This window comes from Haemaphysalis longicornis, unplaced genomic scaffold, assembly GCF_048455015.1.
Source record: "Haemaphysalis longicornis isolate Haplotype H1 unplaced genomic scaffold, Haemaphysalis longicornis Haplotype H1 scaffold_3, whole genome shotgun sequence".
Lineage (NCBI taxonomy): Eukaryota > Metazoa > Arthropoda > Arachnida > Ixodida > Ixodidae > Haemaphysalis > Haemaphysalis longicornis.
In genome coordinates, this window is record NW_027526335.1 from 232,765,131 (window position 1) to 232,792,224 (window position 27,094).

At 49.0% G+C, this 27,094-nt stretch overlaps 1 protein-coding gene across 1 annotated transcript in view; it reads right to left on the minus strand.

Annotated features, from left to right (window-relative positions):
- Positions 1-11,584: 11,584 nt before the first annotated feature.
- LOC144175765 (uncharacterized) overlaps positions 11,585-27,094 on the minus strand; it is a 419,826-nt gene continuing 404,316 nt past the window's right edge. The window contains exons 8-9 of the mRNA XM_077704781.1: positions 20,030-20,113; positions 11,585-11,788 (exon numbers count right to left, since the gene is read on the minus strand). Coding sequence (XP_077560907.1) covers positions 11,680-11,788; positions 20,030-20,113 — 193 coding nt within the window. The 3' untranslated portion in view covers positions 11,585-11,679. The remainder of the gene's footprint in view (positions 11,789-20,029; positions 20,114-27,094) is intronic.

Genomic DNA, 27,094 nt, shown 5'->3' on the forward strand with positions numbered 1-27,094 from the left:
AAATGTTTAGGGAATTGCGCCCGTCACGCACATGGGCTTTGATAAAGTGATATAACAGTATTCATGGGTCATTGTCACTCATTCGTATGCCTCAGACGTGGTCCCTCCCTCGAACTCGTTTCCGTGGTGTAGTCGTTATCACGTGCTCCTCACACGGGCTTGGTCCCCGGTTCGTTCACAATCGGAAACAATGCTTTTATTTACTCAGACAAAACGCATAGGTGAGTGTGGAGCTGCAGTATTCATTACTTTTTAGCATGTGTGTAGTCATGTAGCAGAAGAACCGGAACCGGGGCAGTGAAATGTTTACGAAATTGCTCGCGTCACGCACATGGGCTTTGATAAAGTGATATAACAGTATTCATGGGTCATTGTCACTCATTTCTATGCCACAGACGTGGTCCCTCCCTCGAACTCGTTTCCGTGGTGTAGTCGTTATCACGTTCTCCTCACACGCGCTTGGTCCCCCGTTCGTTCCCGATCGGAAACAATGCATTTTATTAGTCAGACAAAACGCATAGGTGACTGTGAAGCTGCAGTATTCATTACTTTTAGCATGTGTGTAGTCATATAGCAGAAGAACCGGGAGGGGGCAGTGAAATGTTTTGGGAATTGCGCGCATCACGCACATGGGCTTTGATAAAGTGATATAACAGTATTCATGGGTTATTGTCATTCATTTGTATGCCTCAGACGTGGTCCCTCCCTCGAACTCGTTTCCGTGGTGTAGTCGTTATCACGTGCTCCTCACACGCGCTTGGTCCCCGGTTCGTTCCCGATCGGAAACAATGCTTTTTATTAGTCAGACAAAACGCATAGGTGACTGTGAAGCTGCAGTATTCATTACTTTTAGCATGTGTAGTCATATAGCAGAAGAACCGGGGCCGGGGCAGTGACATTTTTAGGGAATTGCGTGCATCACGCACATGGGCTTTGATGAAGGGATATAACAGTATTCATGCGTGATTCTCACTCATTTGTATGCCTCAGACGGGGTCCCTCCCTCGAACTCGTTTCCGTGCTGTACTCGTTATCACGTGCGCCTTACATGCGCCTGGTCCCCGGTTCGTTCCCGATCGGAAACAATGGTTTTTATTTGTCAGACAAAATGAAAGGGTGACTGTGAAGTTGCAGTATTTATTACTTTTCAGCATGTGTGTAAACATATAGCAAAACAACCTAGACGGGGGCAGTGCAATTTGTTGGGAATCGCGCGTCACGTGCATCAGCTCTGAGGAAGTGAGATAATAGTACTCACGGGTCATAGTCACTCATTAGTTGGAGTGTTCCGCATATATGCAAGCAAGGTGCAGTATTGGGCAAAACTAAAACACCTCAGCACATGACCAATGACCATCAACGTACTTTTTGGCCCATGGGCCTGTCCACCAGCCCAACGCAAAGTACTGGCGGCGTTTTTCGATTATCTTAACGAGACTGGCGTCATTGAAGGAATTTAAAGTCTACAGAAACAGAATAATCAGACTGCTTCACGGCACTGCCGACACAAGCTGAACGTTAAGTTTTTTCTTCTATTCTTCTGTTATTTCTTCTATTTCTTTTACCCTGTAATTTATCGGGCTATTTCTTTTCTCTCGCCCCTCCCCTGCCGAGTAGCATTTTGATGTGGAAATTCCGGCAAAAGACTGAAGACCCCGACCACAGATATACTCACTTCTACTCTCACTGGAGTTTCTCTTTCCCTCTCGCTTTCTCTTCTACATTGCGTAAACGCATGGGCCCCGTGATCGTACTCTTCTGGACTTCATCAATGTAGAAACCAACTCATGTTCTCCTGGTCACCTTTTGTCATCCCCACCAACTGATCACCCACCTTAATTTATATCGTGTGGCAAAATGAATGATTAAGAATACTGTTTTTTTGCTGCGTGTTTTTTCCACGTTGAATATGAGAGGAAGATGAAGGAGTCGAAGAGAGAAGAAAATTGGAAAGCAAGAGGGAGTGCGGTACAAATCCCAGATAGTCAGGAAAGCCACAACAGTGTACAGTTAGGCATGTAGTTCAGTTACATGCAGAAAGTTCATTAGCGACCTGCAGTATCTATCACCACGCACCCAGTGGTTGAAGTCATCTGGTTTAACTCATCGGAGACCTACCCTTCTGAGCGTGCCTTCCCGAGCTGCCCTTTTTCCTGTGATCATCCACAGAAGATGCTCGGCATCAGCGTCAGTCACCGGAGCCGAGCACTTGGTACACGTTTCTGGGTTTTCTGGTGAGGGTCCCCAACTCCAGGTGGCTGAAAGCGTGAGTACCATCCCAGCCCGAAGCCTCTTGAGGGAAACTTCCTCCACCAGGGAAGTATTAGGGGCCAGGGAGGAGACACACGATGAAATTAGATAACGTGTTTCCCATCTCAGAAGGAATTTCCGTTTGAAAGACGGGAGTACGGATCACAAGGATACGCTGAGGAGGATTAAGTGGGGAAGAAGTGGGAAAGATGGTCCGCTAATTGTTACAAGATGTTCTGAGCCAATGCACACGTACATTAGCTGTGATATCTACAGGAGGCTGTGAAACTTCTGGCAGATTATAGGTGCCTCCTTCACTTGCTTCAGGCGCTTCACAGTACTAAGAGAGTCTATGTATGTATGCTCACCCATGATGTTAGGAAGTGCGCTTGCAGCTTTGATTGCATCGAGTAAGGCATGGAGCTCCAGCAGCAGTGGATCCGTTGGTGTAACAGCGCGATCCTTTAAGCTCCGGGTGTGTTGCACGGACGAAAGCGGTATGACCTCCGTGCGGTAGATGAGCTGCGTCTGTGTACAATACATAGTGACCGTCAGGGACCATAGTATCGCAGTTCGGTTCTGGCTTGTCACGGCGACGATGATGATTGTTCGGCGGTAAAGTCCCCTCCTACGAATATGGGAATGCCTGGGTACCTTGGCCTAAGGTGGTGGAGCCAACCAAGGTTAAGACGTGCCCTGCATGGCCTCCCGTAAGAGGACACAAGAATAAGGCGTGTTTCGGTTGGACGTCTTGAAATTGCGACCACCTCTTTCTGTTGGCTACAGAATTTTTCAAGATAAATCAGTGTTGCAGGAACCCTTCTTACGGTGTAGTCGTTTTTCCACGTACATCACCAGTGCGGTTATCTAGAATAGAACGGTAACCAATGAAGAGGGCATAGTTTGTATGGCTGGTGTAACAGAAGCGCCCACACATGAAGTTTACCGCAGCGGATTATGGTTTTCAGCTCTCCATATTTGTTTGAGAGGCATCTACGGTTCCATTGTGGGACGACTGGTTGAAGGACACAGCTATTGAATAAGCTAACTTGTATGAGTTGGGTCAGTTTGGAGAGGGTTTTAAGTATAAAAGGGTAACCACATGCAGCGACGACGACGAGCGACGGCGACGGCAGCGACAGCGACGGCGACGATGCTTGACCTAGCGCTGCATTAGGGTCATCGCCTTGCCTTTGGCGCCTTAATTCCGCACTATGATGATGGTTGGATGTTTATGGCGCAAGACCAACTGGGGCAAAGAGCGCCAAAACAATAGTCATATATGAGGGGTGAAACCTTAAACACTAAGTAAAGTCAGTAAAAACAAAAGTGAAATCACGAAACGGCAATGAGCATGGCTGGTGTATAGGGCCAGATTTCATGATGCGTGATAGGAAATGAGGTTTAAAAACTTGACCTCTGACAAATACTCAAACACACGTTTCATAGAAACAATGGCATCGTCACCTAGAAAAAATAATGGATGTAGGGGAATATGTTGTCTGTAGAGTTCTCTGAAGTGTTTGTGTCGTGTTGTGTGAAGTGCCCTGCATGTGATTAGTATGTGCACTACGGATAGGGCCTCTCCGCACCTGCTGCACTGGGGTCTAGAAGATCCCGTCAGCAGATACGAGTGCGTCGCATGGGTGTGCTCTATCCGAAGCCTACCCAAGGCGACTTCCGTGTGTCTGTTGCGTGAGTCAGCTGTGTACCGTCCCAAGTGTGGCGTTATTACATGTAGTTTGTTGTCTGTCTGTTCGTCCCAGTGTGTTTGCCATGTTCTGCGCAGGTGTTGTCTTATGTGTGGCTTGAGGTCTGTGTAGGGTACGGTTGTTATGTCTACAGTGTTCCTGAGTGCAGCAGCAGCAGCCCTCTCGTCTGCCAACTCATTCCCAGCGATCCCAGCGTGTCCTGGAACCCAGCAGAGGAGCAGCTGATGCTTCTTTGCATACACAGACATGATAGTGTTAAATACAAGATTAACTATGTGGTTTTTGGGGGGTGTATGCGATGACAGTGCGCAAACAACACTCAAGAAATCTGTGTAGATGATAGACTTTGGAATTTGATTTTCAAGTATGTGTCGTACAATCAGTAAAATTCGATACGCTTCTGCTGAAAACATTGTTGTGTGCACGCTCATGGTTCTGGCTGCATTGAAATTTGGACCATGAGCAGCGCACGACACCATAGTGGAGGTTTTAGAAGCGTCACAATAAAATTCTGCACATGTGTATTTAAACTGCACAGACAGAAAGTGCTCCAGTATTGCAGCTCGTGGTACCCGATTTTTGTCAAGTCTCATAAAAGAAAGGTCGTACGACACAGGGCGAACTTGCCCAGGCGGTAAACTGTTTGAAAAGGATGACCTGTACACATCTAAAAACGAAGCACTGAGATCCGAGGCTCGCTCTTTCACTCTAAGTGAAAAGGGCAGAGGAACGGATGGGCGCTTTACAAAGAGCAGCGATGTTGATGTATCGTTAAAGACAGGATAAAAAGGATGATTATTCAGCGATGAAATTTTAAAAGCATAAAGCAAGTCCATGTATGTTCGTTGGTTCTCACGGCTCCACTTATTACACTCAACATAAAGACTCTCAGCAGGGCTAGTGCGAAAAGCACCCGAGGAATTCGCAAGGCTGTCTTAGTCGCCGACCCATACACCACACTGCCATAGCCAAACGAGACCCAACCAAAGCAGTATACAAGCGAAGCAAGAGTTCTTTGTCGGAACCATAGGATTGGTGGGAGAGAACCTTAAGTATATTCATTGTTTTGAGACATTTATTTTTAAGTTCCTTTATGTGGGGAATAAATGTGAGTTTGTGATCAAACACCACACCTAAGAACTTGTGCTCCTTGTTCACAGGAAGCGACACGCCATTAAGATGAATGTCTGGGTCCGGATGGACCCCACGCTTCCTGGAGAACACAACGCAGGAACGTTTTGCAGGAATCAATTTAAAACCATTCTTGTCTGCCCAGCCGGCAAGTTTCTTGACACCAAGCTGGACTTGATGTTCGCAGATTGACATATTACATGATTTATAGGATATCTGGACGTCATCTACATACATGGAATAAGAGATTGTGGGTGGCAGTGCCTTACCAAGAGAGTTCATTTTTACTATGAAGAGAGTGCAGCTTAACACACCACCTTGTGGCACGCCATTTTCTTGTACGTGAACCCTTGAGAGTGCACCACCGACTCTCACTCGAAACGTTCTTTCTGACAGGTAACTGACAAGAGTGTTTAACATGTTACCTGAGACACCGAATGACTTTAGGTCACTGAGGATCCCGTACCACCAAGCGGTGTCGCAGGCCTTCTCGAGGTCGAAAAACACAGTTACACAATACTGTTTATGAACGAAGGCATCCTTTATATACGATTCAAGAGATACGAGTTGATCGTTCGTGGATCGCCCCGCCCTGAAGCCGGCCTGGCAGCTGTCGAGAAGACCGTTGTACTCAAGGAAGTACACGAGCCTGCGATTTATCATCTTCTCGAGAAGCTTGCACAGGCAGCTCGTCAGGGCAATAGGACGGTAACTTGAGGGGGACGACGGGTCCTTTCCCTCCTTCAGGAACGCTACAACTATAGCCTCATTCCAAGAGTTTGGAATGTGCCCCGAAAGCCATATCTTGTTATACAGGTGTAAGAGTGTTAGAAGAGTGTCTGCGTGCAGGTATTGTATCATTGTATATGTGATGTTGTCTGGGCCTGGAGCTGAGGGTTTACACGTGCTCAGAGCAGCCCTCAGCTCATGCAGTGAAAACTCTGAGTTATAAGAAGATGTTGACCTATTGTTATCTAGTATAGGCTTCTTTTCGGCCGTTTGTTTGTGTTTCATGAAAGTGTTTGTGTAGTGTGCTGAACTGGACACGTGTTGGAAGTGTTGTGCGAGTGTGTCAGCCTGGTCTTCGAGTGTGTCCCCTGTTGTGCTGACCAGAGGCAGGCTGTATGTTTGTTGTCCTTTCAGTTTGCGTATTCTCGTCCATACTTTCCGTGTGTCTGTGTGGGAGTTTATGGATGTTATGAAGGAACGCCAACTCTCTCGTTTTGCCTCACGGCGCACGCGTTTTCCTAACGCCTTGGCCCGTTTGAACAAAATGAGGTTACCCGACGTGGGATACCGACGAAGGACACCCCACGCCTTGTTCTAGGCCTCTCGCGCCCGCCTACAGTCCTCATTCCACCACGGCCTCCGCTGGTTGCGCAGGACACCAGAGGCGTGGGGAATGGATTTTTCGGCGGCGTCGAGGATGTGCGCCGTGAGCAGTTGGGTAGCTTCTTCAACGTGTAGGTGTCCTATGGATGTGTGGTGTAGTTGGGATGTCTCTTTAAATGTATTCCAGTTAGCTCTTGCTTCATTAAACCTTTTATGGGAAGATTGACTGCTCGGGCCTGTACCTATATACGTTAATGAAGTGGGCAAATGGTCACTACCATATGGGTCCGTGCCCACACCCCACTCAAGACATGGAAGGAGAATTGCAGAACCAATAGCCAGGTCAAGATGTGAGTATGTGTTGTGACCTATGTTATGGTATGTAGGCTGTTTGTTGTTGAAAAGGCATGCTCCAGATGATGTAAGCTTGCTGTGGGGATGTTAACGACACTCGCTGGAGGCAGACGGTGCAACGCGCCTGCCCGAGGACATTACGTATGCCATGAACTCGGGTGAGCACGAGGTGCAACTACGAACTATCCAGCGGCTCGAGGCTGCTCTCGCAGGGCAGAAGCGCAGGGAAGCGTCGTCGGGGGGTCGGCGGGTCAACACCCGAACACCCACCACGCACCGACCGCGCCGACGCCCGCGAGGCACTGCTTCGGGGACGACCTGATACTCGTCTAGGAAGGGCAGGCCCTGCGTGGCCGAGGTCCCTACCCTCCGCAGGAACCTTCAATAAAGTCATTTTCTCTCTCTCTCTCTCTCCAGATGATGTAAGAAATTTCTCTATCAGGCGGCCTCGGGCATCCGTTCTGGAAGAGCCCCAAAGAGAGTTGTGAGCATTAAGGTCGCCTGTAAGGATGTATGGTTCGGGCAGCTGGTCAACCAGCGCCTCGAAGTCGGAGCTCGTAAGTGCAACATCAGGAGGAATGTATATGGAGCATACCGTTATCAACCTATTAAATATTATTACGCGAACGGCTACAGCCTCAAGGACGGTGTTCAAGGTGACAGGGTGGCATGCTAAGGATTTGCGGGTGATTATGGCCACACCGCCAGAAGAGTGTGTGCAGCCACCCCTGTCTTTCCTGTATACCAGGTAACTATTCAAGAAGTTTGTGTGTTTGGAATTCAGATGTGTTTCCTGGACACACATTAAACTTGGCTGATTGGCATGCAGAATCTCATACACGTCGTCAAGATTATTTAGAAGGCCTCTGCAGTTCCATTGAACGATATTTTCTCTTCCCATTATGATGTATTAGAGCTACTGGAGTGTGACTATTTATGTAGGGTCTTTCGGGGCTTGGACTCTTGGACGGGTTTTCTTTACCTCCTCTGGAGGTTTAGATGGATGGACCCGCTCCTTCCGCTGCAAAGCAGACAGGAAGGGTCCCACATCCACCTCATCATCTGATTTGGACGGGGTACCCGGCGTACCGGACCCCCCGGACTTGGCACCCTTTGCGGTGCCCTTCGTTTTGGCCGCGACCGCCGAGGGCGTCAGGAGCGCCCCGGGTGGCACAGGCGGTGCGGCGGAGGGGGGAACTGCTGCGGTTTCTTCCGTCTCCATCCCCTCCGGGCCCTCGCGTGAGCTTTGGGCAGGTGGAGAGGACAAAAAAGAGGGTGCAGCATCACTCCCACCGGACGTGGATGCCACCACAGCCGCTGCTGGCCCAGCGAGCGGTGCGGAGGCGGGTTGGGCTGCCTGAGGCAACCCAGAGGGGGGCGTGGGCGGGACCAAGTCCGACTCGCGGTACTGGGTCCCCGCCGAAACAAGACGCCGCTCCGCCCCCCGGCGAGCTGCGTCGGCGTACCTCCCCGGAGGAAAAGAGGCGAACCTCTTTCGCGCCTCAGGGAAGGAGATGTTCTCGGTTACTTTCACGTGGATTATCTTCTTCTCCTGTTGAAACTTCTCACAGCTGCGGGACCATGCCGCATGCGGCCCCTGACAGTTTGCGCAGGTGAAGGTGGTGGAGTCACACTTTTCAGTGAGGTGGTCGTGTGTGGCGCATTTTGCGCAGGTCTGTTTGCCGCGGCAAGAAGTCGTAGCGTGCCCGAACCGCTGGCACTTGTAGCAGCGGCGCGGGTTAGGTATGTACAGACGTACACCACACCTAATGAAACCAGCATTGATGTGTTCAGGAAGTTTTGAACTGCTGAATGTTAAGATTACGTGCTTTGTTGGTATTTCTACATTGTCGCGACGGATGGTGATTCTCCTGACAGCTGTTACGCCCTGATACTTCAGGCCTTCCAGAAGGTCGGTCTCTGTTTCACTTAGCAGATCTGTCTGAGATATCACCCCCTGCGAGCTGTTAAGGCTGCGGTGGGGTGTGACAGTGATGTCCAGATCTGCCATGCGGGTTTGGGTGAGGAGATTTGTGGCTTGCTGCTGCGTCTTGACTTCAACCAACACTTCGCCTGTTTGTAGTTTTTTTGCCTCGAACGATTTCCCAATGATTCCTTCAAGGAACTTGGAGACGAAGAATACAGATTGGGAGGAGACGGGTTTGGATTTGTCTATTGATTCAAGGACCAAAAAACGGGGATAGTTGTCGTGTTTGGGAACGTTGATAGTTGGTAGGGGTGGAAAGGAAACTTCGGTGCGGCCCCTTTTCGGGGGCCGATCACGTCTGGGGGGGGTTTTGAAAATGCCATATGATACATTGGAAAGCAGGGAGACGGTGGTACTTTCTCCTTTGACCTTACCCTGGTAGTCAAAGAGATCCCGGAGCTCCCTGCCTGGTAGACAGACAGGGAGCCCATCCGCCGGAGCTTGACCTGGGCTCCGACGGCCACTGTTCGTGGTTTCTAACCCTCCACCTATAAAAACATCGCCACGGTTGGATCCAGCTTATGTTTGGGGGCTCGGGGTCCGCGGTATCGCCAGTACCGTCACCAAGATTGCTCAAGGTGCCCCGTGCGTGGTTAATTCCGCACTAGCCCTGTTGAAATCATCTATGTAGAGTTCGATAAATGATCCCTACATCACCACAGGATATTCACTGACTTGTATGCCTCAAAAATCCTCCATGACAAATCTCATTGACAAATGACAAATGACATATGACAAATCCCTCTCATTCAACCATTCGCTACTCACAGCAAGTCCTTTTAAGGACTCCTCACAACAAGTCCTTTTAAATCGTCCATCTATTTTCATGCCGTTCCCTCTTAGAGTGAGAGAAGAAGCTTGTGAGCTAACAGTCCCATTTTCAGGCATCTTCAAGGCACCCATCATTGATTTTATTTCATCATGGCAACTCCGCTCTGTGTCTTGTGACTTGTCATTTATGCAACTGCAAGAAAACGGGGCACCAAGAGTAGCGATTATGCAGCATTTCCTCTATCTGGTAAAGAAGTACCAGTGCGCGGAGTTGTACTGCGACGCATCAAAGACTGTTATGGCTGTGTCATGTGCTGCGCACGCACCGAACTTAAAGGGACCCAGAAAAGCCTTTTGTAAAAGTTACAAAAGGCGTTTATTGTTGCGTAGTACCAATATAGCGATGCAACGCATTTGGAATTATTTATCTACATTCAGTATTAGCTGCGCCAGAAGCAATTAGTGCACCTCTCCCCCCTTGCCGATCGATTCCTCCTCCCTCTCTGCTTCTTTCAAAGCAGCTGAAAACACTGGGAACAGCCATGTGACATCCCGACGCTTGACTTCCGTTCTCCGCTAGCTACATTCCTGCGCCTAGGCACGCGTCAATCGCTGCAGACCCGCCTTTGCCTCGGGATCCCGCAGGAAGGTGGAAGAGCAACCGGAAGCCAATGGCAGTGACGTTGCCGGCGACCGACGATCGGCCGAATGGGGCGGGGGGGCGTCTCGCCTTTACGTCAGCCGCGATCGCCGTTCCGTCAGCCGCTGTCGGCTCGCTGCGGCGGTGCGCTCATCGGCTGAAAAAGGCGATCTTCAAAAATTGTTTACAAATTATCCGTACAACGTATGGGGCTCACCGTTGGCTCAAAAATCCCCCGTTATATGTTCTACCACCTGAATGCATTTGATTGCCACCTTCACAAAGCTTTTCTGGGTCCCTTTAATGTGTGTAAAAGGAAGAATTCCTATATGGGAAATTTTACGGCTGAAGCGCACGATATCCTAATTATTTTGCATCACATTGTCCAACATCAATTTTTTAAGTCAGTAGTATACAGGGATTCTCTTACGGTCGTACGTGTCCTGTCGTCCAGAAAATATTCAAAAAATATGTAATCACTCTTCTTTTTGAGGCTCTTATGTGCGCAAATGCCTCAAGTCTCGAAATAGCAATATGCTAGGTTCCTGGCCATTATGGGATAGCCGGGAATGAAACCGTGAATCAAATGGCCGCTCCTGCTACATTCGCGAATAGTGTAGACATAACATTACCCTACAGTGACATGAAGCCACAAATCAGACAACTCCTCCAAACATGGCAAGCACACTAAAGTGAACAGACAGACAACGAACTACACATAGTAAAACCACCCATGAGACGATGCACAACCGACTCACACAACAGACACACAGAAGGCACACAGAAAAGACACACAGACAACAGACACACAGACACACCAGCCACGCACATGTGACGCACTCGTTCTTGCTCACTCGGTCCTCAACACCCCTGTGGGGCACGTGTGGGGAGGCCTATCCGTAGTCCACATCCTAATGACATGCAAGAAACTTAACACGCCACACACACTTCAGATAACTTCACAGACATCCCATTCCACCACACCCATCCTACTTTTTAGGGGACAATCCTATGTTCTCTGTGAAGCATGTCTTTAAATTTTTATCAGAAGTTCAATTTCTACGACTCCTCTCGTTTCACACATGATCACAGTCTAGCACTCTACATCAGCCATCCTCATTGTCTTTGATTTGTTTTAACACTTGTTCTTGCTAACCAATTTCAGTAGACACACATTCATCTCAGTTATCTAACCACTTCCTTGGCACTTTTTGCCCAAGCTTGCGTTGCGACATTAATACCCAAACCGCATCAGCATCATTGGCGGGCTGCTGGTCTTGAGCTTGAAGGCGTTCAAAGTTATTCCTCGCTCTTAACGATAATAACAGCCTCCCTCAAGGGGAAAGAAACGCGTGGCGGCACCGGCGTGTATACAATGCACGCAAACTTCGCGCCATGGTGAGAGAACTGCAGAAACCACGCGATTAATTTTCATGAAAATCCCTACGTGGCGGGTGAGGTTTATTACAGCGATATCTCACAAGATAGCTTCACACCCGACTTCATTTCGTCGTCCCGATCCGGCGAAGATCGACTTCGCGGGGCGTGCAGAAGGCGTCGAGGCAATCCGGCCCTACGCTTTCTGGAACAGTGTCAGAAGACAGTAGGGACCTGCGGGGAAAGAGAAGGTAGCACACCCTTGACGGAATATCCCTATATGCACACTTTTGCCATTCGATCCATGGTGTTTATCAAGAAAGCATTTCACGGCCCATTGTGAGGGAAACCGGTGTGTGTACCAGCGAGACGGCTCCTAAAATTGCCAACGAAGCACACAGAATAAAAACAAAAAAATACAGTCATAAAAAAAGCAAGATTACCGGAAGTTCTATCGGCGGATCTTGAAGAATGCGGGAGAACCTATTTCCTCTGCTTCGCAAACGCGTAACTGGACCTGATGCGCACACTTTGCTGCGACTTTAGGAATCCACAACACGGTGTTTTTCCCCTCGCATACACTGCCAGCCGCACTTCCCGTTCTAACCGTCTCCATAGTCACGTTCGCTTGGTTTAGCAGCGGCATTTTCTGCCTGTCGCTTTCTTGTTGTACACCAGTATCAGCGTTTCATCGCCATCATTTCTATTCCATCCCATTTTTCCGCCTACTCGACCCAGCACCCGCGTCACACTCCATTTTATAACAACGTTAAAGAGGACATGAAGACAAAATGCAAGTTTGGTTCATTCAAAATATTGCATCGTTAGAATCATACTGACACAACTTTTAACGTAAAATTTGCTTAAATAGGCTATAAAATACGGAAAAAATGGAATGGACATGCGCCCCACTCGCTCATTTCCCGCAACAGAACCTACGATGTCATTTGCAGCAGCTCTGAGATCCTTGGAGGCTGGCAGAAGCAAACGTAAATTAGTCAGGCCTTATACGCTTGGCGAATGAGCATTTTGAGCTTAAATTAAGGGCTTATTCTTTTTATTGCAGTAAGAATGGTGGGTAAACAGTGGAAGTTACGAAATGTATATACACGTAAACACACAAGTACCGATGCGTACTGCTGTTGGTACTGCGCGCACTATGCTCGTTTTAGCTGCACAGCACGGCGGTGCTTTGCGGTTGTCTCAGACGGCACTGGCCGAATGGCGTAAGCGACGATGTCTTACGTGACCATATTTGTCGAGCGAACACCATGTTTCACGAAACAATTATTTTCTACCTCAACAAACACAAGACAGGTACAAATACGTCCAAAAACAAAAGAAAGGCACAAAACGGCCCTTCGGGGTAAGGTGGCGCCATCTACGTTGACTCCGATATGGGCTGTACAGCGGTTCTTTTGATGCCATTACAGACGCCACGAAAACACACGATTTGGCAGGAGAATCAAAATTTCAACTTACATTAATTAATAAAGCATTGTTTGCTTCCGGACAAGCGCTGGAGGCGCTATAAAACACGAAATCTTTCGAATAAAACAAACTTGTATTTTGTCTTCATGGCTCCTTTAAAGCGGTGATACACGAGTCGAGTAGCCGCAAAACGGATACGCCGAGCAAAAAGAAGTGGAGCCGCTTCGACTTGGCGTTTCCGTAGCAACTGCAAGCGCATCCCCACCGCAACCAATGCCTCTGCCTGCTCAGGCTGGGCTTATTCACCCTCTCACCGGAAGCGCTCGCTCGTTCTCTGCGCTTCTTGCGCTCGGTGCTGACGGATGAATGGCACAAGTTTTTGCCAACAGGCCCCATCGAAATAAATTTGGACCTGGATGGGCATCCAATCCACCACCCCGGAATACGAGTAAAGGTATTTCAGTAGGTATTTCATCAGTATACCAGGTACCTACACCTATACCAGGCATTTCAGCGAATAAGAAAGTTAGGGATGGAATGCCTTTCAAAAACTAAAGAAAAAAAGTGAGGATAAAACTGTTACGCAATACATATAACTGAAAAGTTTGCGTCAGTCTAAAAAGCTGCATAAAGACACAAGACAACAATCCGGCATTGCGGGACCGCTCGCTCAGAGTATAAAAAGTATACCTTTTTATGCTGCCCGTTTTTATCAAAAACCGTGAGTGAATAGAATTCGTGTCCTCTTGATGCATCGCCATCGCCAAATAAAGCCTTTGTTTTATCCGTACGATTTGTTTTTTGTTTTTGTTTTTTTTTACTTTTTGCACTTGTGCTGTTCTCCCCAGCAAATTCGATTTTTTTCGCATCCTGCCAGTGCGATTTCGTTTTGTTGTCGTCTGCTGCTCTTCTTTTGAGTTTATTAAACAGAAAGAAATCGTTTGAACATTGTTTTTATTTTATTTCTATGCATAATATTTTCATGCAATAGTGTTTTTTTTTTGCTTTTTAAAAATGATAACTGTTTGTGTCTGTCGATATGTACATCTCGATATACACCTGTATATATTGTCAAACTGCTTCGTTGGCATCGTGATAAAAAAAATCAAAGCCTCGTTCGTAAAAAGAAGGGGGTGAAAACGCGCATCTTTCTCCCACGTGACCTGAGTCAAAATCCAAAATCCAAGCTGCTTCGACCGAGTCGGAATAATGCAATCGTATAGACGCCGGCTCCATAACGCGAGGCAGCCAGGCTGGATTCCGACAACGGGAAGGGCCTTTTCTTGAGGCGGTTTCGTTACCACACCTAATCCAATCGATCACCGGTGATCGATGCTTTACATTACCGATTTCGACGAGTTGTAGTCGTCTCTCGTGAACCCTAGTGCACCCCTGTGTTTAGTCTTAGTCCAGGCACTACACTTAGAGAATCAGATTAAATTCTCCCGCTCCGGCAACATTGTGATTTTTCACCGCGTTTTGTGCGAGTTGAGGTAGGTGCGTTTTTGCGAATGGTGGCGTGGCTGCTGCCTCCTTGGTTTGACACAAAAGCACGCCGCTCGTAGTAATGCTGCCCTACCACCAAATGTTTTTGATCAAAAGGCTCCCATGAAGTGAAATGCCAAATAATGTTGACAACTTTGTAATCCGACAGCGTTAAGATGTGGCAGCACTTCTCACTGGCGACGGGAACAGCGAGAAGGGACACAGTCATCGCTATTGGCCCCGAGGACATACCGTAAGTTAGCGGGCCCAAGAAACTATGCAGGAAAATACGCCTGCGGTTCATCGCCTGGCATCACCATCATGAAAAGACATAAGCCAGCAGTCCGAAGAAAGGCGAAGTCCAGAAGAAAGAGAAGGCCAAAGATAAGAAAGAAAAGGATAGAACTAGGACACCTGATGGACCCGAACGGCAAACTGCATGACTGGACACCATCAGCGCTCGTACGAACTCTTGTGGGGCGGGAAGATGTAGAAACTTTCGGTGAAGACGAAGATGAAGCTTGCACCAAGCTCAGCAGACGCATAGATGAAGACGAGAGAGAGAGAGAGAATCCACTTTATTGAAACTCTGGTTTTAGGGTGGGGGAGTGGCGGTGGCCCATAGGGCCGCCGCGACGTCGAGGGCACGACCGGTGACCAGTTCTTGGAGGTCGCGGTCCGAGCACCCCAGAGCCTGTTCCCAGAGGGTGGGGGAGGGTAGAGGTGGGAAAGGATCGCGCGGACATTCGCAGAGCGAGTGATAGAGCGTGTCCGGTGCGTCACACAAGGGGCAGTTGGGAGAGGAAAAGAGGTGAGGGTGCGTATGCATTAATAGAGTGCGGTGAGGAAACGAGTGAGTCTGAAGAAGGCGCCACATGTGGGCAGCCTCGGCGGTGAGGGAGGGCTGGGGAGGGGGAAGTTGTCTGCGAAGGAGGCGGTAATGTTGGGTGATGTCCCGGTATGTGAGCAGTACCGAATGGGACATCTCGGGAACGCCGGGTGTAGGTGTAAAAGAAGCGCCTGCCCGGTGTGTCAAAGCTCGGGCTTGGTGGTGAGCAGCCTCATTACCACCTATGCCGGTGTGGGCCGGGGTCCACAGCAGCGTCACGGGTTCGGAAGGGGGTCGAGTGCGAAGAATTTGGAGGGCCAGTGATGAAATGGTGCCCTTGAGGTAATTTCGGATGGCGGGTTGCGAATCTGATAATATAATGAGAGGGGTGGGTGTTTGGGTAAGAGCGAGGGCAATTGCCGCCTCCTCCGCGGTAACTGAGGTCGAGGTGAGCACCGTGGCTGAAGCTTGCGGGTCGGCACCAGGTGTTCCTATGACCGCAATGCCAAAAGCGGGCTTGCTCGGATACTCAGCCGCGTCTACATATACGACGCTCGGGGAAGGGGAGTAGCGTCTGAGATGATCCCGGGCACGGGCTAAACGGCGACCAATGTGGAAGGCGGGATTCATATTGCGAGGAAGGGGTTTGATGTGGATGCTGGAGCGGATTGAGAGAGGGATGGTAGCCATAGGATCGAGTAGAATGGGTGGGTCGAGATGCGCTCGTTCAAGAATGCAGCGGCCGGTGGGCGTTTGGGATAGGCGAGTGATTTGGGCAGTGCGGTGCGCTTCGAGTAGCTCCGTCACCGTGTTGTGTAGACCTAGGGCTAGAAGTCGTTCGGTAGGGGCGTGTGTAGGCAAGAGAAGCGCTGCACGATAGGCACGTCTTAAAAGAGCGTCCAAGGACTGCTTCTGAGTGAGGGTGAGGGTGGCATACGGTAGGTGGTAGCAGAAGCGAGAGATGAGGAAGCTATGAAGGAGGCGAAGGCGCTCAGATTCAACGAGGCCATTTTTACGGGTCGTGATGCGTTTAATGAGGGCAATGATCTGCGTGGTGTAAGTGCGAAGCTGGGCGATGGTGTGTGTGCTGCTGCGAGTAGATTGTAAGACGACGAAGACGACAAGGCGAGGCGACAAGATGGCTGTGCATTGAACGGTTCTCTGTAAATAGTGTGAATATATTGCCTTTTCCCAGACGACGAGCTCCTCCGTTGCCTCCCTGGACGTTTTCCACATGGCGCCACCTACGAGTGACGTCACTTGTAGGACGCCGGGTTATGCTGTCGTCTGCTAGAACACATTTCCTGTGCTTATGCGACCGCACGTTTTTTGTTGTGTCCATCATGTGCCCCCTCCTCGCGGTTTTGTAGCAAATTACAGAAGAAAGTTGCCTACAGTCCAAATAATCCGGGCAAGCTATCAACGGCTCCTTGTTCCCGACGGCGCCGCCGCGGCTGGGTGTTGCTACCATCACCACCGGCAGCTCGTACGCAGCCAGCTAACGCCAAGGACAATACAATTGATACCAAGAAAAGTACACTGTTAATTCATTATGAAATACTTGCGATGTGACATATACGCGACTGCGTGTGCAAGAAAATAGACCTTGCAACAGCGACAGAAACGTGCCGCTCAGTTGCGATCTCACCACGCGTACTGCGTGCATTGCCTAGTAATGAATGACTACGTGAGATCGGTGGGCGGATTGCTTCGCCGCACAGGCTGGTACGATCTGCACTTTGGCTTAAGCAGTGCCTATTTCCCCTCCAATGTTTTTTTTTTTTTAATTCATACCCTGGTTTCAATAACGATCACTAGTACTCTGTACTGCTGATATGTTTACTTTTCGCGACAACTTGTCCGCAATGTAGAAATGGTTTTAACGCGAGTTTTTAACGCCTTCGCTATGTGTATTTTTAATTAAGACCTCTGCAACACAGGATTTTGTCTGTTTACAATGAGCCTGCGCCTTTCTCTCACGAGAACTCACGATTGCTCACAGAAGGCATGGTTGCGTACGAAGTGAAACACGTCGTGGGGTAATGGGGAGTTTAAGAATAGGGGAACCAAGCGTTGGAGGACCCCAAGAAGTTCGTGGAACCCAAAGCAACACGCTTGCGCGCGGCGAGTTTTAGAAGAGGGTCTTCTCCAACAGCGAACTCGACGCCAGTTTCGGATGCGCGGAGTCCGATGTTGGGAACTTTAGGCTTAGCGCCGCGGCAAATATTTCATCGCCGCTATCGTTAGAGTCGAGAATGACAGTCCCTAACACAACTTTTCACCACTCTGTCACCCCTTTTCCCGTATGTGGAAGTTTGTATCCGTGGTGACTGCAATTTAATCAATCGATGATCAAGATACCTGCCACGGCCTCGGCCGATTTTTGCGCGCAGGTATCGCCACCCTTCAGCCGCTCGCCGCACCGTGCGCGAACGGGCCGGCGGCGCGGGGCCCGACATCCGCGGCCGGTCGCCGTAGATCGCGGCAGATATTTGAGCATCGCCTTGAAAATCGCAGCTGATGACACTACGCAGCACAATTTTTCACCACACTAACATCCACTTTCGCGAATGTGGACCTCCTTTTCCGCGATCAGTGTGATTTTAAAAAGCGGCAACAATGTGTTGCTGTTGCGACCCACGTAGGTTCGAGCCGCCGCCGGCCTGCAGGCACGGCGGACGTGTCTGCGGAGAGTCTCTGTGAGCAGTAAACGCTTCATGATTTCCTCCTTCACCTATTTCTTGAGAACGACAACCGAAATCTACAAATTTAGCTCGATGATCGTCGTAGCCCAGCTAAATGTTGATCGAGTAAACGAGCCGCAGCTTTCGCTTACACCACCACGCTCAAGTTGTTTGCGGGCAGCCTGCCACGCTTATAAAGTCTCCATGAGGTCAAACTACGCTTCACGCAGTGATAATGAACTTCAAACTCCGAAAATTAGCACGGAAATGCACTTAGAAAGCGCGTCCTAAACGAGATGTCACGCGCGGCAAGCCTACAACGCAGCAAGATAGGATCGGGGATCCTACAAGTGACGTCAAAGCGATCGCAGCGCCGGCCTCTCCAGTGGTGGCCCTCGCGGCCAATAGTTACACTTGATTTGGAGAAAGGGTAGTTGTATTCCACCAAAGCGTATATCTGAAGGACCACCGGTGTCTGACATGTGCACCTGGCATTATAAGCAATTTTCAGCAGTTTCAGGTTCGTTTTTGTGTTGCGAAATTCGTATTTGGCGCTACTACGCAGTTATCCAACTTGCCATGGCGCCATGGCACCCACGCCTTACTTGTGCGATAACAGCTCCAGATGAAAGTCTAAAGATAACACCAAGTCACCACGTCGTCGGATATCAGTGCAGACAAGATATGCAGACAAGATCAGTGCAGACAAGAACACCACCAGCTGTTCACCGGCCAGTTTCTGTACGATGGTATTTCCGGAGGTATAGTGTCGCTTCCTAGTAGAACTGTCTATTCTGACAAAGTCTCCAACAGGCTTGATATCGTTTTTTTTTTTTTTTTTCAAAAATGTGAAGGGGCTCTGCAGTGTATGTGGCTCGTAGGGCCGAACTCTTTTTGCACGCGACAGCTGATTAGTGAAAGCTTGCTGAGCACGATTCTAGCGAATCGCACCTTACTCCTACAAGCAGGGCTACAATAGCGACTCATTAGATGGTATTAAGGCGCAAGCGAAAGTTCTGATAGATAAGTGATTAGCAGAACGTCAACAAACACCCCCCACTGAGTTTGGTTTCCAACTCCAAAGAAATTTCTTCGCATCGCTTGCTTGCCCTGAATCTTGTGTCGTCCGTAGTCATTGAAAAGGTGTTTTTACATCACGCACTAGATTTCTTCCAGAGAACCATCTAAAATTCCGCCTTTTGGAATGGATGGTGGACTTCACCACAAGGCTGTGCACCAGGCATGCTTTTATATAGGGCGAATATTTTTCTACGGCGGTTTTCTAAGCGGGCTGTTTTCTATAGTTTTTCTAGGACGGTTTTTCAAATGTTTACCTACAAAATGTAATTTCTAATTTTGTTCTACTACCTGTGGTTTGTTATATACAACCTTTTTTTCATTTTCTTCGACGGCTGGACAACAATTCTGAATTTGATCATTTTTTTTCGCAACCAATATTTATGAAAACAATATTAAAACCGGTGTTGCTGGAGAGGGCGTTGAATCATCTGCGTTTTATGCCACTGTAATATGTGCCTAACCAATATATTTAGCACCCAAAAATATGTTTTCTTAGACCCCTAAAAATCTGTCAATTTCTCGCGGTAACGAAACAGAAGTATAAAGCTGACTTCCCTGCAGTGCGGTTTGCGTGCCGAACGACGCCATGAGTGAGGAATAGAAAGCTTCGCTTCAAAAAAATAAACTCTGTGCGATTATTACTGGAACACGTCACCTCAGCTCCTAATAAAACGTTAAAGCATTAGTGCATAGTTCATCAACCCTCCTGACACCTGAGACTGTTCTAGCAAGCTATACCTATTAATGAGCATGCATGCACTTTCGCATTTCATAGTCCCCCCCCCCCCACCCCCCTCCAGTGATAAATATGTCTGTCTTGCTGCCAACCTTCCCGCTCTGTTTTTTATATTTCATGTCCGGTGATTACTGGTGTGACTATTACTTGTAAGTCGGTGATCCCACCTCAATCCGCAACAGATACAAATCCACCGCTTCGGGCACCAGCGCGTGTAAGTGTGTCCTCACCTCTGTGCCGACATCATGCCGGCGCCCATGCTCCTGTCCCGAGTCAGTCCACGCACCAGGCCACACAGAAAACCACCGGCCAGGCTGCAGGGTGCCGTGAGAAACAAAAAGAAATGAAATGGGGTGTACCACTGTGCTCCGTACAGGTTAAGTTAATCTTAAACCATTATTTGCCCGTACGTTTGGGAACGCGCATGGTAGCTTACGATATCTCCCAGGTTTTGGTACCCGTCTCGCTGCGACTTCTGTATTCATCACGGAGTTTATAATGCAAGTAGGTAAACGTATCTATGTTACGTTTAGAAACTCGTGAACCTTGTTAAGGCAGAAGGTTGGGCTAGCGTCGTCCCGTGTCTTTCTTTACGTTCATGTCGAGTTAGCTGGTAACCATGTCTCCACAACCGCAAAGAACTCGGACATAATCACAGGGACTCGTCTTAAGACGAGCTGAAGCCGTACTGCGATGACTCCCCACGGGGCATTCACCTGTGTTGAAACTCAATGGATAATCATCATCGGTGCCCGTCATCCCGAGGAGCTCTAGCTCGAGCTGCTTCGTGTTCCTTGCACCACCGCATTGTAAATAGAGCACTACCGTGTCACCGGGACGTCGCGGCCCTTGGTCTCTCCTATATTATTTTACATTTTGGTCCCGAAACTCTGGATGAAGGCCTTCCAGCCATTCGGAGTCGTCCGAACGTCGGTCTTGTGAAGGAGAACCCCTCGATGCCGGCGACGGACCGTTTTGATGGATGGTGGTGCTGGCCAAAGCGGCCGACGCGATGGACAAACGAGAGCTCGACGACGGCGCCTCACCTCCCGCAACCATTCTTTCTGCGACACGAGCAGCGGCTTCACGAACGCTGAGGTGCATGCTGTAGCTCATCGCGCAATGGAAGACGCACTTCCTTTGCAGAACGAAGAGATTGTTCCTCTCTCCATGATGTGCCTTCGGGAAGCTTACACAAGAAGAGAAGAAAAGCGGTTAATCACCCAAAGACCATGCAGACACGCAAAATCAGCACAGGAATTATCCGTAATGATTCGTGATGTGGGCTATGTGTTGAAGAGTTGTGTGAGCGCGCTACGTAAATATGAATTTTAACTGAGCATATTGATCCAGTCAATTGAACCCCTTATCGACATACACCAGTTAGGTGAGGAATTTACTGCCGACATTGACTATGACGACAAAATCACACACGTTATAAGCCGATTACACTACCGATTAAAAGACAAAAAATCTGAAACCATCGAACACTGCCGAATAATGTGAAAATTGAATTTGTCGAAAAACTTCAGGGAGTTTATCACTTTGACTTAATAGTGTTACTACTCACAAGATTTGAAAACCCCGATGAACAAGCTTCTATGACAGAAACTACGCTTGTGTCGCATGTCCTTCCCAAGGCAGAGAGTGAGAAGATGACAGGTTCGTTGCCGGCACGTGACCTTCAAACCAAAGATAGCGTGCGTTTGTGCTCATTTGAAGAGATCCCGAAAATGACCCCCCGCGAGACAGGCTGCACACCTATAGTGCCGTAACAGTGGTGCATGCGCCGTATGGGGCATGTGTCAGCATAAAACCATGGACACGTCTCCGCAGAAAATGAAACGGCAAGACAAGAAAATAAATATTTGTAACAAGCAGACAAGTGACGCACGAAACTGAAGATCGGGACACCGACATTTTTGAGGCATCCTATGAAGATTACCGTTGCTCAAAAGCAACGCATTCTAAAGAAAACAGAACACGGCCGTCGACACCACTCGAAGAACAAGAAGGCGCCTGGCAACGACAATCAAATTAGAGACTGCAGAGACCTTCAAGACACTGTTTTGAGGTCGCGATGAAAAGAACTCGAAGAACTTGCGTCAGAATACAGAACGGTCGAAGACGGGCTACGTCGATTACGCCGACATTGTCGGCATGTGTTCGACAGGCGGCACCTGCGGCAGTCTCCCCTACTGAGTGCCTCACCCGATCGGACACTAACGAACCTAATGTATAGTTACTGGGTGCGAACTGATCACGGCTTCTTGTGGAGTGGGAGGATGTTGAACTTTATGGATAGTCATCATCGGTGCCCGTCATCACGCGTGAGCACCGCTAGCTCGAGCTCCTTCGTCTTCCTGATATCGCCACGTTGTAAATAGAACACCACCGTGTCATCGGGACATCGCGGCCCTTGGTCTCTCCTAATAATTTACAAAACCTGTTTAGGATACCTTAGCGGGGCACGTTGGCGCATTTGTATGCGTGTACTCCCTCTGACTGCGCTATTTTCACGTCCACTGTCGACATACATTTCTTGTTCCGGAGTCACTATTGTACCGGGGACTTTATATTGACGTCAACAGAAGAGTCCGTTGTCACGCCCCCCTTTTTCTTTTTTAATTAGTAAGACTAATTGGTTATAATCATGTTGGTTATAATCAGCATTCTGCATTTGCTTCACCGCAATTTTACCAAAACCATGTCTGTTCGATTTAACAGCTAGACATTGAATGGAATTTAAGAGACGTGTAACAAGCTCAACACTCAACAGCAGTGTTTTAAAGGGACACTGAAGTGAATTTGTCAAGCTCCCGTTTTTGCTTGCACTGCGTAGACTGGCTCAAATTAGCACACTTTTCATCGTTTATCCGGTTGACAAATCGGTAATTATTTTACAAAGCGCGAAAGAAGAAAAACTACCATGCGCGGTTTGCGGCGGCCGCACCAACTAAGGCTGTGACGTTGAGAGGAGGGGCGCCGTGATTGGACGATGCCCAAGGTTAGCAGTCAAACAAGTTTCGGTTTCGGTTTCGGTTCTGTAAAACATAACCAATGGCGTTGTTGGATGGGCATTCTCAATATCTCAGTAATCATCGTACCGCGCTTCTGCCATGTTAGCGGCTGTAAAATGCACAAGATAAGCCTCCCAGGACGGCTTGTAGTCGTAGCATTCACTAGCCGAGACCTACGCAGTGCATGAACGCCCTCCGCGTACCCGCAGACGCCCAAATGTCATGCGCTTTTCCCCCATATTTGGAGCTTGCCTCCCTCATGCCTGTATCGTAAAAAGCGTGTTCGCACCAGGCCAAGGGTCTGTTCATTCTGGCCTGTGCCCACTGCCTGCAAGCAGTCGGTGCTTATGGCAACAGCACGCCAACGAGAAGTCGCTAGCGCGCCAGTGCCAGCCTGCGCGTGTTTTGTGAACTAGTTCGTGTAGACATGAACGTTGCGGCCCAAAAAAAGGTGAACTCAATATAGAAAACATCGGCGGAAAACATAAAAGTTAACTTACAAAAAAAAAAAAAAAAAGCACGTACCCGCGGGGATTCGAACTCGTGACTTGCAAAACATTTGCGGTGAACTACGTAACGCCTCAGCCCACTCGGCCACGAAGCCGGATCTGCAGGCCTTCCTAATATAAGGTATATATTGCATAACCGGTTTACACTTTTATTTAGTTTTGGCATTTCAAGCAGCTTAGGTGACTATTTGTTGTACTGCGCTCGTGCAGTAAGCGTCGCCCGAGTTTCCACAGTAGCTCACGTCTAGCAATTGCATTTCGTAGACGGAAAAGCGTTCGCAGATGCGTTGTCGTGCTGCTGACCGCTGTTCTTGTTCGCCCAGCGCAAAAAAGTGCTTCCCGCGCCCTAGTTTTACGCTGTACGGTAAAAATATCAGTTGATTTTATTTATTTAGTACCTATATTAACTTCGCAGACTCTTCTCCCGCCTTCAAGAGGCCTTATATTTTCCTACTGGCGTACCAGTCAGCGAAGCGTCGCATGTGCGCTTGTGCAGCGCCTGTGTGAAGCGACCTTGACTTGGAGCTAGATACAGTGTACAAACAAACCAAGTAAAGAAAGGCACATTCTTCCATTCACAAACGTGTCCTGGCTTCGTTTCAACTAAGCGAACGAATTGCGACCAAGCAATTTTTTTTAACCTCCTTGATTGCGACGACCTGCCGGCGGCCGGCGGATGAAACGCTCGGCCGACTGACTCTGTCTGAAGGCCGGGGAGCCGTGCAGTAGCGCAGCCAGCCAATTGCCACCTCATCCCCTCCTGACGTCACACGAAAACGCCACAGAAAATGGGCGAGCGTAAAGAGAGGAGGACAGCATTTTCGAATTAGTTTTTCTACTAAATAAAATCGCGTAAACGCGCCGAGAGTGGTCGAAACATGGCCTGGGGACTCCGGACTACAATTTGCGCTAGTAATCCCGCAATGTTTACATATCGCTTCAGTGTCCCTTTAAGGTGTTCCCATGAGTGTAGGTTTCCTAGTGACATTACGAGCTCAAAAAATTACAAAAGGCGATTACTTAGGACGAAGACGTAGGTTTGCTTGCTTCGCCACCATATAATATGAATGTGCCGCAAGTACACTCGAGTGCGATTTTAAGGTTTTAGCGGAATGTCAACTTGTTCAAATCAAGCAGACGAAAGACCAGCTTTAGCAGATCTGCCCTTCCAGTCGTGGTGGCTCAGTGGCTAAGGCGTTGCGCTGCTGAGCACAAGGTCGCGGGTTCGATTCCCGGCCACAGCGGCCGCTTTCTGATGTAGGCGAAAAGCAAAAACGCCCGTGTGTACGAGATTTCGGCAGACGTTAAAGATCCCCAGGGGGTGAAAATTAATCCGGAGCCCTCCACTTCGGCGCGCCCGCGTTGCGTCGGCGCGTTAAACCCTACAATCAATCAGTTAATAGCAGATCTGCCCTGCCAATTTCGCTATCGTCGGCGTGGATAAAAGGCAACCACGTCTGCGCTCGGTTACGAGTGCAAAGCTTGAAACAGAAAGGGTGGCAAGTTAGAGGTGGGGGTCATTGTTGTAGCATGCTGCAGAAGAGGGCGAAGTCTCGATTTTCATTGTTCCTAAACGCACCGCTACGCCCCTGGCCCGCTTGGCCGGTCGATGCTCGCGCAACAACCTTCTAATCGTACTCGACTGTAATTCATAGCTGATTAAAAAATCATTCGCCCCTTTCCTAAAACATTGAGTGATTGATTCTGGGGTTTAACCCGCCGACACTACACAGGCGATGAGGCACGCCGTAGTGAATGAATGAATGAATGAATGAATTTATTGTCAAAATGGAAAGGAAAGACCGCCGTAATGGAAGGCTCCGGACTAATTTTTACCACCTGGAGATCTGTAACGTGCGCCGAAATGTCGAACGCACGGGTGTTTTTGCTTTCCGCCCCCTACCCTAAATGAAAATTTAGAACACGCGAATCTTGATAGTAAACACCCATGGTTGGCCTCCCCTTCCGCCTGACTAACTTCGGGCTCCGCACGCCGCTCACGAGGACGCTCACCATTACCCTCACGAGCGCGCGCCCGCCTAACAGCCTGCTCTTCGGCCGAACGAATCCCCCGTGGCCTGGCCATAGACCTGCGAACGTGAATACAGGTCATCATTATCTAGGGGCCATGCAGGCAAAATAACAGTTTGCTTCATTCGAAAGATTTCGTGTGTTATAGTGCGCTCAGCGCTTGTACTGCAGCAAACGATGCTTTAGTCGCTGAATTTAATCAATTTATGGTAAAATTTCGGTTCTCCCGCCAAATCGTGTGTTGTCGGGGTATCAGCAATGAAGCCATAAGTGCGTGTATTCAAACGAACTTCCACCCTCGAGGGTCAGCGTCAGCTGGTCGAGAGGGCTGTGGACGTGGCCCGAGCTGGAGGCGACCGGGAGCGCCTCATCCGAGCCACAGCTCCTGACCACCACTAGGGCTCAAGATTACCTGGCGCGCCTTCCCCACCTAAGGAACATTCGCTAGGACTCAGCCTCGCCAGAAATAAAAGTCTCTCTCTCTCTCTCTCTCAAGGTGTCCTGGACTAAGGAAACCACCCTAAAGGCTCCATTTTATTTTATTTTTTTCTCAATAAAGGAAGTTATTGTCCCTCCCTCCCCAGCGTCATTCGGCTCTGCAGCCTTGCTTGCCGCCAGTCCTCCCAGATGGCGCTTAAGTTTAAGTCCGCCGTTGCTTTGCGAGCCAGTGGGGTCTAAATAGTGTCTAATCATGGTGGCCATGGGAGGAGTCATAGATAATTTCACCCAATCGGCTGAACCGCTTCAGCTCACTGTCTAGCCATAGTCACCGTTAATTATTTGTAGTGACGCTGGCTAGTCAGTGAGCGGAAGCTGTTTTGTCGGTTAGGTAAAAATCAAGGCAGACTGCTCCCATCCAGTGCATCAATCCTCGTTGGTGTCGTTTCGCAACTGCAAGTGGTCAGTCTGCCTTGACCGAGTTGTGCGCATCGGTACTTCTGTGCGTACGTGTATTTTCGGAACTTTCAGTGTTTACCGCGCCACTGTTACTGCTGTAAAATGGATATGCATTACATTTAAGCGCAAATAGCTCGTTCGGCAAACTTATAGGGAGTGCCTAATTTGCGTTTGCTTTTGCCGGCCTCAGCCAACCGCACAGCTTGGCATATAAGACATCGTAAGTTCTGTTACGGGGGATGAGCTTGTGGGTCACAGGGCAATTTTTACCTAAAGCTTATTTGAGAGAACTGTACGTTAAAAGTGGTGTCAGTATCAATCTAACGAGACAATCTTTCGAATGAACCGAACTTGTGCTTTGCATGCATGGCCCCTCTAAGGTTAGCTTACTGTCAGCGTTCAGCATGCACACATCGAACGTTTAAGTCCGCTTTTTCAAGACACGTTTGAAAAACATCGCGCAAGAAGACTGGCCTTCCTACCTCTCTCCCTCCCATCTTTAGGTCGAACGCGAGCGCCCCCTCCAAAAAATTCCCCCGCATTTCCCCGAGGGGGAGAATGTGAAAGTGCGAATGCACGGTTGTCGGCCCGCTTGCGGCGCTTGCGCTCGGCCCCCGCAGCCCACCGCCTCGCCGCCTTCTCTTCCATCTCTTCCATCGGGTTTGTAGTATCACGTGTACACCACGCAGTTATCAAGCCGCTATAACGCCGCTGAGTCGCCAACGCACGCCGCTGACGACGTAGTTTGAATGCGTTAAAGATATAAGGCGCGTCACTGACACTGATATCAGCGTCGCGTCCGTGGCTTGGTCGGTAGAGCGTCGCGCTGCGGCCGCAA